At 52.4% G+C, this 15390-nt stretch overlaps 1 protein-coding gene across 1 annotated transcript in view; it reads right to left on the bottom strand.

Annotated features, from left to right (window-relative positions):
* LOC140458939 (hemicentin-1-like) overlaps positions 1-15390 on the bottom strand; it is a 77115-nt gene that overhangs the window by 5401 nt on the left and 56324 nt on the right. The window contains exons 17-18 of the mRNA XM_072553672.1: positions 14047-14322; positions 4693-4780 (exon numbers count right to left, since the gene is read on the bottom strand). Coding sequence (XP_072409773.1) covers positions 4693-4780; positions 14047-14322 — 364 coding nt within the window. The remainder of the gene's footprint in view (positions 1-4692; positions 4781-14046; positions 14323-15390) is intronic.

Below are 15390 nucleotides of genomic sequence, written 5' to 3'. Positions count from 1 at the left end.
AACTGTATCCACATCCATCACTTCTTCTGGCAGTTGCCCCTCATGTCCTTGTAAAACTTTTTTCTGTTAAAAATGTGCCCCCTAGTTTTGAACCCACCCACCTGAGGGAAAAGACCCTTGTTATTCACCATATCTATGCCCATCATGATTTTATAAACATCTGTAAGGTCGTCCCTCAGCATCCTACACTCCAATGTAAAAGGTCCCAGCCAATTCAGCCCATTTTTGTAACTCAAGCCTTCCCATTCCCGGCAACATCCTGGGAAATCTCTCCTGAACCCTCTCCAGTTTAATAATAGCTTTCCGATAACAGGGCGACCAGAATTGGACACAGTATTCCTCAAGAGGCTTCACCAACGCCCTGTTCAACCTCAACATGATGTCCCAGTCTTCTATCGATGACTCTACTTTCTGGTCTCCCCCATCCCCACACAAATACTAACACCTTCTCTACATCTCCCTGATTGAAACCCCTTTCAGCATTTTAACCATCTCAATCAGGTCTTCCCTCAGCCTCCTCTTTTCAAGAGTAAACAGCCCCAACGCATTTACTTTCTTCCAACTATTAGAATTGCTCAATACTGGGATTATTTAAATCAATAGCTTATGAGACTTCTCAAATGAGTTGGTGTCTTTCTCACAATACGGAAATGGGATCTGTGCACGTTGCTCCGAACGTGGATCGAACTGAGGGATACGGAGACTGGAACTGTGCACGGTGCTCCGAGTGTGGGTCTAACTGAGGGATACAGAGACTGGAACTGTGCACGGTGCTCCGAGTGTGGGTCTGACTGAGGGATACAGAGACTGGAACTGTGCACGGTGCTCCGAGTGTGGGTTTAACTGAGGGATACGGAGACTGGAACTGTGCACGGTGCTCCGAGTGTGGGTCTGACTGAGGGATACAGAGACTGGAACTGTGCACGGTGCTCCGAGTGTGGGTCTGACTGAGGGATACGGAGACTGGAACTGTGCACGGTGCTCCGAGTGTGGGTTTAACTGAGGGATACGGAGACTGGAACTGTGCACGGTGTTCCGAGTGTGGGTCTGACTGAGGGATACGGAGACTGGAACTGTGCACGGTGCTCCGAGTGTGGGTCTAACTGAGGGATACAGACTGGAACTGTGCACAGTGCTCAGAGTGTGGGACTAACTGAGGGATACGGAGACTGGAACTGTGCACAGTGCTCCGAGTGTGGGTCTGACTGAGGGATACGGAGACTGGAACTGTGCACGGTGCTCTGAGTGTGGGTCTAACTGAGGGATACGGAGACTGGAACTGTGCACAGTGCTCCAAGTGTGGGTCTAACTGAGGGATACAGAGACTGGAACTGTGCACAGTGCTCAGAGTGTGGGTCTAACTGGGATACAGAATGGAATTGTGCACGGTGCTCTGAGTGTGGGTCTAACTGGGAGATAAGGAGACTGGAACTGTGCACGGTGCTCCGAGTGTGGGTCTAACTGAGGGGTACGGAGACTGGAATTATGCACGGTGCTCTGAGTGTGGGTCTAACTGGGAGATAAGGAGACTGGAACTGTGCACAGTGCTCCGAGTGTGGGTCTAACTGTGGGATACAGAGACTGGAACTGTGCACGGTGCTCTGAGTGTGGGTCTAACTGAGGGATACAGAGACTGGAACTGTGCACGGTGCTCTGAGTGTGGGTCTAACTGGGAGATAAGGAGACTGGAACTGTGCACGGTGCTCCGAGTGTGGGTCTAACTGAGGGGTACGGAGACTGGAATTATGCACGGTGCTCTGAGTGTGGGTCTAACTGGGAGATAAGGAGACTGGAACTGTGCACAGTGCTCCGAGTGTGGGTCTAACTGTGGGATACAGAGACTGGAACTGTGCACGGTGCTCCGAGTGTGGGTCTAACTGAGGGATACAGAGACTGGAACTGTGCACGGTGCTCCGAGTGTGGGTCTGACTGAGGGATACAGAGACTGGAACTGTGCACGGTGCTCCGAGTGTGGGTCTGACTGAGGGATACGGAGACTGGAACTGTGCACGGTGCTCCGAGTGTGGGTCTGACTGAGGGATACGGAGACTGGAACTGTGCACAGTGCTCCAAGTGTGGGTCTAACTAAGGGATACAGAGACTGGAACTGTGCACAGTGCTCAGAGTGTGGGTCTAACTGGGATACAGAATGGAATTGTGCACGGTGCTCTGAGTGTGGGTCTAACTGGGAGATAAGGAGACTGGAACTGTGCACGGTGCTCCGAGTGTGGGTCTAACTGAGGGGTACGGAGACTGGAATTATGCACGGTGCTCTGAGTGTGGGTCTAACTGGGAGATAAGGAGACTGGAACTGTGCACAGTGCTCCGAGTGTGGGTCTAACTGTGGGATACAGAGACTGGAACTGTGCACGGTGCTCTGAGTGTGGGTCTAACTGAGGGATACAGAGACTGGAACTGTGCACGGTGCTCTGAGTGTGGGTCTAACTGGGAGATAAGGAGACTGGAACTGTGCACGCTGCTCCGAGTGTGGGTCTAACTGAGGGGTACGGAGACTGGAATTATGCACGGTGCTCTGAGTGTGGGTCTAACTGGGAGATAAGGAGACTGGAACTGTGCACAGTGCTCCGAGTGTGGGTCTAACTGTGGGATACAGAGACTGGAACTGTGCACAGTGCTCCGAGTGTGGGTCTAACTGAGGGATACAGAGACTGGAACTGTGCACGGTGCTCCGAGTGTGGGTCTGACTGAGGGATACGGAGACTGGAACTGTGCACGGTGCTCCGAGTGTGGGTTTAACTGAGGGATACGGAGACTGGAACTGTGCACGGTGCTCCGAGTGTGGGTCTAACTGAGTGATACAGAGACTGGAACTGTGCACGGTGCTCCGAGTGTGGGTCTGACTGAGGGATACGGAGACTGCAACTGTGCACGGTGTTCTGAGTGTGGGTCTAACTGAGGGATACGGAGACTGGAACTGTGCACGGTGCTCCGAGTGTGGGTTTAACTGAGGGATACGGAGACTGGAACTGTGCACGGTGCTCCAAGTGTGGGTCTAACTGAGTGATACAGAGACTGGAACTGTGCACGGTGCTCCGAGTGTGGGTCTGACTGAGGGATACGGAGACTGGAACTGTGCACGGTGTTCCGAGTGTGGGTCTAACTGAGGGATACGGAGACTGGAACTGTGCACGGTGCTCCGAGTGTGGGTCTAACTGAGGGATACGGAGACTGGAACTGTGCACAGTGCTCCGAGTGTGGGTCTAACTGAGGGATACAGACTGGAACTGTGCACAGTGCTCAGAGTGTGGGACTAACTGAGGGATACGGAGACTGGAACTGTGCACAGTGCTCCGAGTGTGGGTCTGACTGAGGGATACGGAGACTGGAACTGTGCACGGTGCTCTGAGTGTGGGTCTAACTGAGGGATACGGAGACTGGAACTGTGCACAGTGCTCCAAGTGTGGGTCTAACTGAGGGATACAGAGACTGGAACTGTGCACAGTGCTCAGAGTGTGGGTCTAACTGGGATACAGAATGGAATTGTGCACGGTGCTCTGAGTGTGGGTCTAACTGGGAGATAAGGAGACTGGAACTGTGCACGGTGCTCCGAGTGTGGGTCTAACTGAGGGGTACGGAGACTGGAATTATGCACGGTGCTCTGAGTGTGGGTCTAACTGGGAGATAAGGAGACTGGAACTGTGCACAGTGCTCCGAGTGTGGGTCTAACTGTGGGATACAGAGACTGGAACTGTGCACGGTGCTCTGAGTGTGGGTCTAACTGAGGGATACAGAGACTGGAACTGTGCACGGTGCTCTGAGTGTGGGTCTAACTGGGAGATAAGGAGACTGGAACTGTGCACGGTGCTCCGAGTGTGGGTCTAACTGAGGGGTACGGAGACTGGAATTATGCACGGTGCTCTGAGTGTGGGTCTAACTGGGAGATAAGGAGACTGGAACTGTGCACAGTGCTCCGAGTGTGGGTCTAACTGTGGGATACAGAGACTGGAACTGTGCACGGTGCTCCGAGTGTGGGTCTAACTGAGGGGTACGGAGACTGGAATTATGCACGGTGCTCTGAGTGTGGGTCTAACTGGGAGATAAGGAGACTGGAACTGTGCACAGTGCTCCGAGTGTGGGTCTAACTGTGGGATACAGAGACTGGAACTGTGCACGGTGCTCCGAGTGTGGGTCTAACTGAGGGATACAGAGACTGGAACTGTGCACGGTGCTCCGAGTGTGGGTCTGACTGAGGGATACGGAGACTGGAACTGTGCACGGTGCTCCGAGTGTGGGTCTGACTGAGGGATACAGAGACTGGAACTGTGCACAGTGCTCCGAGTGTGGGTCTGACTGAGGGATACAGAGACTGGAACTGTGCACGGTGCTCCGAGTGTGGGTCTAACTGAGGGATACAGAGACTGGAACTGTGCACGGTCCTCCGAGTGTGGGTCTGACTGAGGGATACGGAGACTGGAACTGTGCACGGTGCTCCGAGTGTGGGTCTAACTGAGGGATACAGAGACTGGAACTGTGCACGGTGCTCCGAGTGTGGGTCTGACTGAGGGATACGGAGACTGGAACTGTGCACGGTGCTCCGAGTGTGGGTCGAACTGAGGGATACAGAGATGGAAACTGCGCAGTGCTCCGAGTGTGGTCTACCTGGGATTTGATAGAAACCTTTTCAAATGTTGCACTGTATTGCATTTGAGGGTGTGATCTAAACATGCTTACCTTCTGTAACACACAATCACCAAAACCACTGTGATAACAGAGCACAGTAGTCCCATGCTAATTCCAATTAAGAGTCTGAATGAGCTTCCTGTGATGGAGAAAGTTAAGCACAAGATTATCGCCACAAATTAAAATCTCATACTCCTTGGCTCCTGACCTCATTCCAGCCTTGGGTCAAAAATGGTCAAAGGAGCTGAATTCCCGAGGGGAGGGGAGTGGGACAGCCCTTGACATCAAGGCTGCATTCGACCGAGTGTGGCATCACGGAGCCCTGGCAAAACTGGTATCAATGGGTATTGGGGCCAAACTCTACACTAGTCCAAGTCATACCTGTCCCACAGGAAGATGGTTGTTGGATGGTCAGTCATTTCAGCTCCAGGACATCTCTGCAGGAGTTCCTCAGGGGAGTGTCCTTAACACAACTAACTTCAGCTGCTTCATCAATGACCTTCCCTCCATCAGAAGGTCAGTCGTGGGAATGTTCACTGATGACAGTACAACGTTGAAGATGAAGATGATGGTGGCACTGGGAAAGCTACAGTCTCTTCCCTATCTGTGATTGCCATGGATACCATCCAGGGACAAGGCAGTCCCCGGCTGGATTGGCCCCACACCCACAAACATCCCCTCACTCCCTCCCTCCCCCCACCGACGCTCAGTAACAGCAGTGTGTACCATCCCCTCCCTCCCCCCACCGACCCTCAGTAACTGCAGTGTGTACCATCCCCTCCCTCCCCCCACCGACCCTCAGTAACAGCAGTGTGTACCATCCCCTCCCTCCCCCCCGCACCGACCCTCAGCAACAGCAGTGTGTACCATCCCCTCCCTCCCCCCACCGACCCTCAGTAACAGCAGCGTGTACCATCCCCTCCCTCCCCCCACCGACGCTCAGTAACAGCAGTGTGTACCATCCCCTCCCTCCCCCCACCGACGCTCAGTAACAGCAGTGTGTACCATCCCCTCCCTCCCCCCCACCGACCCTCAGTAACAGCAGTGTGTACCATCCCCTCCCTCCCCCCACCGACGCTCAGTAACAGCAGTGTGTACCATCCCCTCCCTCCCCCCACCGACCCTCAGTAACAGCAGTGTGTACCATCCCCTCCCTCCCTCCCCCCCACCGACCCTCAGTAACAGCAGTGTGTACCATCCCCTCCCTCCCCCCCCACCGATGCTCAGTAACAGCAGTGTGTACCATCCCCTCCCTCCCCCCCACCGATGCTCAGTAACAGCAGTGTGTACCAGCCCCTCCCTCCCCCCCGCACCGACCCTCAGTAACAGCAGTGTGTACCAGCCCCTCCCTCCCCCCCGCACCGACCCTCAGTAACAGCAGTGTGTACCATCCCCTCCCTCTCCCACCGACCCTCAGTAACAGCAGTGTGTACCATCCCCTCCCTCCCTCCCCCCACCGACCCTCAGTAACTGCAGTGTGTACCAGCTACAAGATGCGCTGCAGAAACTCACCAAAGATCCTCAGGTAGCACCTTCCAAACCCACGGCCACTTCCATCTAGAAGGACAAGGGGCAGCAGATACATGGGAACACTACCCCCTGCAGGTTCCCCTCCAAGCAAATCAACCTCCTGACCAGGAAATATATTGGCCGTTTCAAATGCCTGGAACTCCCTCCCTAAGGGACATCGTGGGTCTGCCTACAGCGCATGGACTGCAGTAATTCAAGAATGCCGCTCACTCATTCTGCCCCCTACTCTAGTCCGGTCTGGTCTGTCCATTTGCGTTCCCTGTTACCTGCTGAACATGAGCACGAAACCTTTGTGATTTATACACGAGAAACCCCAATCCCTCTGTGTTGCAGTCTTTCTCCATTTAACTAATCTTCATCTCCTCTATTCTTCCTGCCAGAATGCACAATCTCACATTTTCCCACATTGTTTTCTTTACATTCCCTATCGTGTGGAAACAGGCCCTCCGGCCCAACAAGTCCACACTGACCCTTCAAAGAGTAACCCACCCAGACTCATTTCCCTAAGTTTGCCCCTGACTAATGCAGCTAGCACTATGGGTAGTTCACCTGACCTGCACATCTTTGGACCATGCAAGGTAACCAGAGCACCTGGAGGAAACCCACGGGGAGAATGTGCAACCTCCACACAGATAGTTGCCCAAGGCCAGAATCGAACCATGGTCCCTGGCACTTTGAGGCAGCAGTGCTAACCACTGAGCTACGGTGCCCCCCTTCCTTGCCATCAGCGAAACATGTTTACATCCCTCTGCAGATTGGAGATGCAGTGGGCAGTGAAGAGGGTTACCTCAGAGTACAATTGGTCCTTGATCAGATGGGCCAATGGGCTGAGGAGTGGCAGATGGAGTTTAATTTAGATAAATGTGAGGTGCTGAATTTTGGAAAGGCAAATTGGGGAGGACTTATACACTTAATGGTAAGGTCTTAGGAAGTGTTCTTGAACAAAGAGACCTTGGAGTGCAGGTTCATATTTCCTTGAAAGTGGAGTCTAATCAGAGTCCATTTGTTGAGAGGTGCGAGGGAGGAGTGGGGCACTGCTGGGAAGGTGAGTAAAAAACAAAATTTTTTGAACAGAGCAGCGAGGAGAGAGGGCTGAGAGAAGCGAGGGCTACCAGGAAGTTTTCAAGTGGGTGAGATCTAAACCCGAGACGCTACACTGTAGGGCCTCCCTCCCACCCACATCCTCTAACTGTACTCAGAGTCTGTAAACTCAGTAAGTTTTCAGGGTTTTTCTTTTTTTTCTCTTTTCTTCTCTTCCGTTGTTTCGTCCCGTGTGGGCTTTCAGCGTAGCGGGGTATGGATGTTAGGGCAGTTGCATGTTCTTCCTGCAGCATGTGGCAGGTGAGAGACAACTGCAGCTCCTCGAAAACCAAGTTAGGGAACTGGAGCTGGATGAACTACAGATCATCCGGGAGGCTAAGGGAGAAATTGAGAGGATATACAAGGGGGTGGTCACTCCTCAGACACGGGATAAGGACAGCTGGGTTACTATCAGGGGGAGGAAAGGGAATCAACAGATAGGGCAGGGATTCCCTGTGGCCGTTCCCCTCAGCAATAAGTGTACTGTTTTGGATCCTGCTGGTGGGGACAGCCTACCAGGGGTAAGCCATAGTTGTCAGGTCTCTGGCACTGAGCCTGGCACAGTGGTTCAGAAGGGAAGGGGGCTAATAGAAAAGCGCTAGTGGTGGGGGACTCAATAGTTAGACGGATTGACAGGAGATTTTGTGGTCAGGAACGGGACTCCCGGAAGGTATGTTGCCTCCCCGGTTCCAGGGTCTGGGATGTCGCTGATCGGGTTTACAGGATTCTGAAGGGGGAGGGTGAGCAGTGAGAAATCGTGGTACATATTGGAACCAATGTTATAAACAGGAAAGGGATTGAGGATCTGAAAAGTGACGACAGAGAGTTAGGTTGGAAGCTGAAGAGCAGGATGAGTAGAGTAGTGATCTCGGGTTTGGTACCGGTGCCACAAGTTAGTGAGGTGAGGAACAGTCAGTGAATGCAGCTTAACACGTGGCTGCGAGGCTGGTGCAGATTAGATTAGATTAGATTAGATTACTTACAGTGTGGAAACAGGCCCTTCGGCCCAACAAGTCCACACCGCCCCGCCGAAGCGCAACCCACCCATACCCCTACATTTACCCATTACCTAACACTATGGGCAATTTAGCATGGCCAATTCACCTGACCTGCACATCTTTGGACTTTGGTGCAGGAGGGAGGGCTTCAGATACCGAGACCATTGGGATGCTTTCTGGGGAAGGTGGGACCTGTACATTAAGGACAGGTTGCACCTAAACTGGAGGGGCAGAAATGTCCTGGGTGGGAGGTTTGCTCGTGTGGTTCAGGAGGGTTTACACTAGTTTGGCGGGGGGGGGGGGCGTGGGAATCAGAGCCACATGTCTGAGAGGGGGGGGTAGTTGCAGATGGGGCAGTGACAGGATGTAGTGAATCTATCATGAAGGTTTTTCATGTGATGAAACAAAGCAATTGGTTAAAGTGTGTCTGCTTTAACGCAAGGAGTGTCAGAAATAAAAGAGTGATGAACTTAGAGCATGGATCAGTACTTGGGGCTATGATGTTGTGGCCATAACAGAGACGTGGGTTTCACAGGGGCAGGAATGGCTGCTAGATGTTCCAGGGTTTAGAACATTTAAAAAGAACAGGGAAGGTTGAAAAAGAGGAGGGGGGTGCAGCATTGCTACTCAGAGAGTGCATCACAGTGACAGAATGAAGGTTGTCAAGGAAGGTTTTAGATTAGATTAGATTACTTACAGTGTGGAAACAGGCCCTTCGGCCCAACAAGTCCACACCGCCCCGCCGAAGCGCAACCCACCCATACCCCTACATCTACATCTACCCCTTACCTAACAGTACGGGCAATTTAGCATGGCCAATTTACCTGACCTGCACATCTTTGGACTGTGGGAGGAAACCGGAGCACGCGGAGGAAACCCACGCAGACACGGGGAGAATGTGCAAACTCCACACAGTCAGTCGCCTGAGGCGGGAATTGAACCCAGGTCTCTGGCGCTGTTTGTCTACTGAGTCAGTATGGGGTGGAGGTTAGGAACAGCAAGGGAACAGCCACCTCATTGGGGGTTTTCTACAGACCCCCTAATACCAGTAGAGAGATCGAGGAACTTATAGGCTGGCAGATTCTGGAAAAATGCAGATGTAGCAGGGTTGTTGTTATGGGTGATTTCAACTTTCCCAATATCAACTGGAACCACTTAGTGCAGATGGTTTGAATGGAACCGTTTTTGTCAGGTGTGTCCAGGAGGGTTTCCTTACTCAGTACGTAGACAGGCCGACGAGGGGAGAGGCCATTTTGGATTTGGTGCTCGGCAACGAGCCAGGACAGGTGTCAGATCTCGCGGTGGGAGGACACTTTGGTGACAGTGACCACAACTGCCTCACATTTCCCATTGCCTTGGAGAGGGAAAGGAGCAGTTACCGAGAGAAGATATTTAATTGGGGAAAAGGAAATTATGACAATATCAGACAGAATTTGGGAAGTACAGACTGGGAGCAATTGTTCCACAGAAAGGGGGAAGATTAAGAAACCTTGGATGACGAGAACAGAGGAGCTTCTCGTCAAACGGAAGAAGGCAGCTTATGTAAGATGGAGGAAGCAAGGATGAAGCACAGCTTTAGAGGATTACAGGATTGCTAGAAAGGAGCTCAGAAATGGACTAAGGAGAGCAAGGAGGGGGCACGAGAAAGGCTTGGCAGGAAGGATTAGGGAGAATTCAAAGGCATTTTACTCATACGTGAGGAATAGGAGAATGATCAGGGAGAAGGTAGGGCCGATCAGGGATAGTGGAGGGAACTTGTGTGTGCAGTCTGAGCAGATAGGGGAAGCTCTGAACGAGTCTTTTTTGCTTCAGTTTTCACGAAGGAAAGGGATCTTGTTGTGAATAAGAATTTTGAGGAGCTGGGATACAGGCTTCACCAGTTCAAGATTGATGAGGTTGGTGTGCTGGAAATGTTGGCAAACATGAAGATTGATAAGTCCGCAGGGCCACCCCAGATTTATCCTCAGCTGCTCCAGGAAGAGAGAAAGGAGGTTGCTAAACCGCTAGCGAAGATCTTTGCCTCCTCACTCTCCATGGGAGTTGTACCGGAGGGTTGGAAGGAGGTGAATGTTGTTCCCCTTTTCAAGAAGGGTAATAGGGAAATCCCTGGCAATTACACACCAGTCAGTCTTATGTCTGTGGTCAGCAAGGTTTTGGAAAAAATTTTGAGGGATAGGATTTGTGACTATTTGGAAAAGCATAGCGTGATTAAAGGCAGTCAGCATGGCTTTGTGAGGGACAGGTCATGCCTCACAAATCTTATTGAGGAGGTGACAAGACAGGTTAATGAAGGTTGAGTAGTGGATCTGGTGTACATGGACTTCAGCAAGGCATTTGATAAGATTCCCCTTAGTAGCTTCATTCAAGTAGACAGGATAGTGAAAAAGGTGTTTGATGTGCTTTCCTTTATTGGTCAGTGCATTGAGTGTCAGAGGTGGAAGGTCATGTTGCAGCTGTACAGGATATTGGTGAGGCCACTTGCGGAATACAGTGTTGAATTCTGGTCTCCCTGCTATAGGAAAGATTTTCTGAAACTTGAAAGGGTTCAGGAAAGATTTACATGGATGTTGCTGAGTTGGAGGGTCTGAGTTAGAGGGAGAGGCTGAATCAGCTGGGGCTGTTTTCCCGGGAGCGTCGGAGGCTGAGGGAGGTTTATAATATCATGAGGGGCATGGAAAAGGTGAATGGCTAAAGTCTTTTTCCCTAGGGCAGGGTAATCCAAAACTAGAGGGCATAGGTTTAAGGTGAGAGGGAAAAGATATAAAATGGACCTAAGGGTGGAGGCTGGTACAGTTACAACATTTCAAAGGCATCTGGATGAGTATATGAAGAAGAAGGATTTAGAGGGATATGGGCCAACTACTGCAAATGGAACTAGATTAATTTAGGATATCTGGGTCGGCATGGAATAATTGAACCGAAGGGTCTGTTTCCTGCTGTACATCTCTGTGGCTCGATGACAATTGCATTCCCATGTAGTTTTGTCTGCTTAGCTTCAGGACATTCACTTTTCCTAACCAAGTCACAAGTAGATTTTGTAAATAATTGTGGTCCCAGCACTGATCCCTGTGATCCTCTCCTTGTTACAGGCTGCCATTCTGAAAATGTCCCTCTTATCCCAACTCCCTGTCTTCTCTTCGTTAGGGAGACCTCTATCCGTGCTCATAAACTACCTCCGTCACCATGGGCTCTGGTCTTATTAAACAGCCTCATGTGTGGAACCTTGGCAAATACTTTCTGCAAACTCAATATATTACATTCACTCCAAGCCCCTTTATCAATCCTGCTTGTAAACTCCTCAAAGAATTCTAGTAAATTTCTGAGTCATGACTTCCCCTTCATGAAGCCATATTGTCTCTGCCTAATCACACTGTGTATTTCTAAACAGCCTACTATTACATCCTTTTGAATCATCTCTAACATTTTCCCAGAAACAAATGTTAAGCTAACACACCAGTAGGAACCTGTTTTTTCTCTCCTCTTTTTTCAACAAAGGTGTTGCATTAGCAGTTTCCCAATCCACTGGGAATTTTCAAGAATCGATGGATTGTTGGGACATTACCATAAGTACCTCTCTGTAACTAATTCCTTGAATATCTTGGGATATATCCCATCAGGATCAGAGGACCTATCAGCTTTTAGTCCCATTAGTATATTTCCTGGTCATTGTAGTGATTTTGCCCACTGGTTATGTCAGAGCTCACTGGAACGCAGTGGGATAGCCTCTCATTCCTGGCAACCCCAGAGAAGATCAGCCTGATGGACTGTATCACTCCTCAGCCCCACGTTCCAGGAATCAATCAGGAGAACTGCCAACTGTGTAGGGTGAGGAAATCCTTCCTCAGTTAAGGAGACCACAGCAGTAAACTGTGAAAACCTCCCAGTCATCAACTTGAGGGAATTAGCGAATGAGCAATTCCTGAGGCCCTCTTTCATTCTGCCGACATTGGGTAAGGTTTTTCATACATTTGTGGGATATAGGTTTCACTGGCTGGGCCTGGCATTTATTCCTTGTCTCTACTTGCCCCTTGAGAAGGTGGGGGTGACCTGCTGCAGTCCATGTGCTGTGGGATAGACCCACTATGTCACTTTGGGAGGGTTTTCCAGGATTCTGACCCAGGAAGGAACGGCCAATATATTTCCAAGTCGGGATGGTGAGGGGCTCGGGGGGAGTCTTTCAGGGGGGTGGTGTTCCCATATATCTGCTGCCCCTTATCCTTCTAGGTGGAAGTGGCTGTGGGTTTGGAAGGTGCTGCCTGAGGATCTTTGGTGAGTTTCTGCAGGGCATCTTGTAGCTGGTACACACTGCAGTTACTGAGGGTCGGTGGGGGGAGGAAGGGGATGGTACACACTGCTGTTACTGAGGGTCGGTGGGGGGAGGGAGGGGATGGTACAAACTGCTGTTACTGAGGGTCGGTGGGGGGGAGGGAGGGGATGGTACACACTGCAGTTACTGAGGGTCGGTGGGGGGGAGGGAGGGGATGGTACACACTGCAGTTACTGAGGGTCGGTGGGGGGGAGGAAGGGGATGGTACACACTGCTGTTACTGAGCGTCGGTGGGGGAGGGAGGGGATGGTACACACTGCTGTTACTGAGGGTCAGTAGGAGGGTGGGAGGGGAAGGTACACACTGCTGTTACTGAGGGTCGGTGGGGGGAGGGAGGGGATGGTACACACTGCTGTAACTGAGGGTCGGTGGGGGGGAGGGAGGGGAAGGTACACACTGCTGTTACTGAGCGTCGGTGGGGGAGAGGGAGGGGATGGTACACACTGCTGTTACTGAGGGTCGGTGGGGAGAGGGAGGGGATGGTACACACTGCTGTAACTGAGCGTTGGTGGGGGGAGGGAGGGGATGGTACACACTGCTGTTACTGAGGGTCGGTGGGGGGAGGGAGGGGATGGTACACACTGCAGTTACTGAGGGTCGGTGGGGGGAGGGAGGGGATGGTACACACTGCAGTTACTGAGGGTCGGTGGGGGGGAGGGGATGGTACACACTGCTGTTACTGAGGGTCGGTGGGGAGAGGGAGGGGATGGTACACACTGCAGTTACAGAGGGTCGGTGGGGGAGGGAGGGGATGGTACACACTGCAGTTACTGAGGGTCAGTGGGGGGGAGGGAGGGGATGGTACACACTGCTGTTACTGAGGGTCGGTGGGGGGAGGGAGGGGATGGTACACACTGCTGTTACTGAGCGTCGGTGGTGAGAGGGAGGGGATGGTACATACTGCTGTTACTGAGTGTCGGTGGGGAGAGGGAGGGGATGGTCCACACTGCTGTTACTGAGCGTCGGTGGAGGGGGGCGGAGATGGTCCACACTGCTGTTTCTGAGCGTCAGTGGGGGGAGGGAGGGGATGGTACACACTGCTGTTACTGAGTGTCGGTGGGGGAGGGAGGGAGGGGCTGCTTGTGGGTGTGGGGCTAATCCAATGGGGGCTGCTTTGTCCCTGGGTGGTGTCGAGCTTCTCGAGTGTTGTTGGAGCTGCCCCCATCCAGGGGCAAGTGGGGAGTATTCCCTCGCCCTCCTGCCTTGGGCCTTGTCGATGGTGGGACAGGCTTTGGGGGGAATCAGGAGGGGAGTTACTCGCTGCAGGATTCCTAGCCTCTGACCTGGTCTTGTAGCCACTGTGTTTATGTGGTGGGTCCAGTTGGGGTTCCCCCAGAATATTGACACTGGAGGGATTCTGTGAGGGACCATACTGTCTTGGGAGTAAAGCAATGTTAACACTGAGGGCTGAGCTGAACACTCAGGGTGAGGGCAGGGGGTCAGAGGTCAATATCAGGGCTGCTTACTTACTCACAACCTCTATCCTGCGACCCTCCGACCTGTTGGCACCGACTGTGTTCCCCGCCTCACAGGAGTACACACCCTCCTGTCTGTGAGTGATTCTGTACAAGGTCAGGTCTCTCTCAGATGATTCCAGAGACTCAGTCTCCTCTCCCTGTCTCCGTTCCCACTTGTACCAGCTGGTTGGGGGGTTGCTGTCGCTGGTGCAGCTCAGAGTGATGTTGTCACCTTCGTGTATCACACTGTCCGATGGGGAGATCGACACCTTCATGCTCCTAGGGGCATCTGACAGAAAGGGACAAGACCCTCAGTGAGAGACAGCATTACTTGAGCATCACTCACTAAGGGAGACATTGCAAGGGGTGACATAACAGGAAAATCAGTCACAGATCCCACAGGGCAGATAAATGGACAGTTCTTCAGTCAATGGGGTCAGTTTATAAGGAAGAGAAAGAAAAAAGGAGGGAAACAGTTTAGGAACAGAATGCCAAACGTCAGAGCCAGAAAGGGGAGAGCGATGGGAAACGGGAAATATTCAAGAGGCGGATACTGGAGGAGGTTACTGAGAAAGGAAGGGGGTGTAGGGGACAGAGGGGGTTACAGAGACAGGGAGGGGGTGTAGGGGCTGGAGGGGGTTACAGAGATAGGGAGGGGGTATTGGGGCTGGAGGGGGTTACAGAGATAGGGAGGGGGTGTAGGGGCTGGAGGGGGTTACAGAGACAGGGAGGGGGTGTAGGGGCTGGAGGGGGTTATAGAGATAGGGAGGGGCTGTAGGGGCTGGAGGGGGTTACAGAGACAGTGGGGGGTGTAGGGGCAGAAGGGGGTTAAAGAGATGAGCGGGGTTAGGGGTTGGAGGGGGTTACAGAGATAGGGAGGGGGTGCAGTGGCTGGGAGGGGTTACAGAGATAGGGAGGTGGGCGAGGGGCTGGAGGGGGTTACAAAGATAGGGAGGCATGTAGGGGCTGGAGGGGGTGTAGGGGCTGGAGGGGGTTACAGAGATAGGGAGGGGGTGTAGGGACTGGAGGGGGTTACAGAGATAGGGAGGGGGTGTCGGGGCTGGAGGGGGTTACAGAGATAGGGAGGGGGTGTAGGGGCTGGAGCGGGTGACAGAGATAGGGAGGGGGTGATGGAGGGTGTTGAAATCCAAGAATGGGAATTTTACAATCGAGGTGTTGCTGGACTGGGGAACGATGCAGGAGAGGGAGAGAGAGGAGGGTGACTGGGGAAAGGGACTCACTGTGAGTTCAGAGACCGGGGGACAGTGAAGTTTTGGATAAATAGCTCTCATGCAGTGAGTAGTGACAGAGACCGGGGAGTTTACATTGGGAAAAGGTCAACCTGGGAATCTCACTC

The sequence above is a fragment of the Chiloscyllium punctatum genome, chromosome 34, assembly GCF_047496795.1.
Source record: "Chiloscyllium punctatum isolate Juve2018m chromosome 34, sChiPun1.3, whole genome shotgun sequence".
Taxonomy (NCBI): Eukaryota; Metazoa; Chordata; class Chondrichthyes; order Orectolobiformes; family Hemiscylliidae; genus Chiloscyllium; species Chiloscyllium punctatum.
The sequence above is the reverse complement of the archived record's forward strand: the minus strand, read 5'-3'. Positions and strand labels throughout refer to the sequence as shown.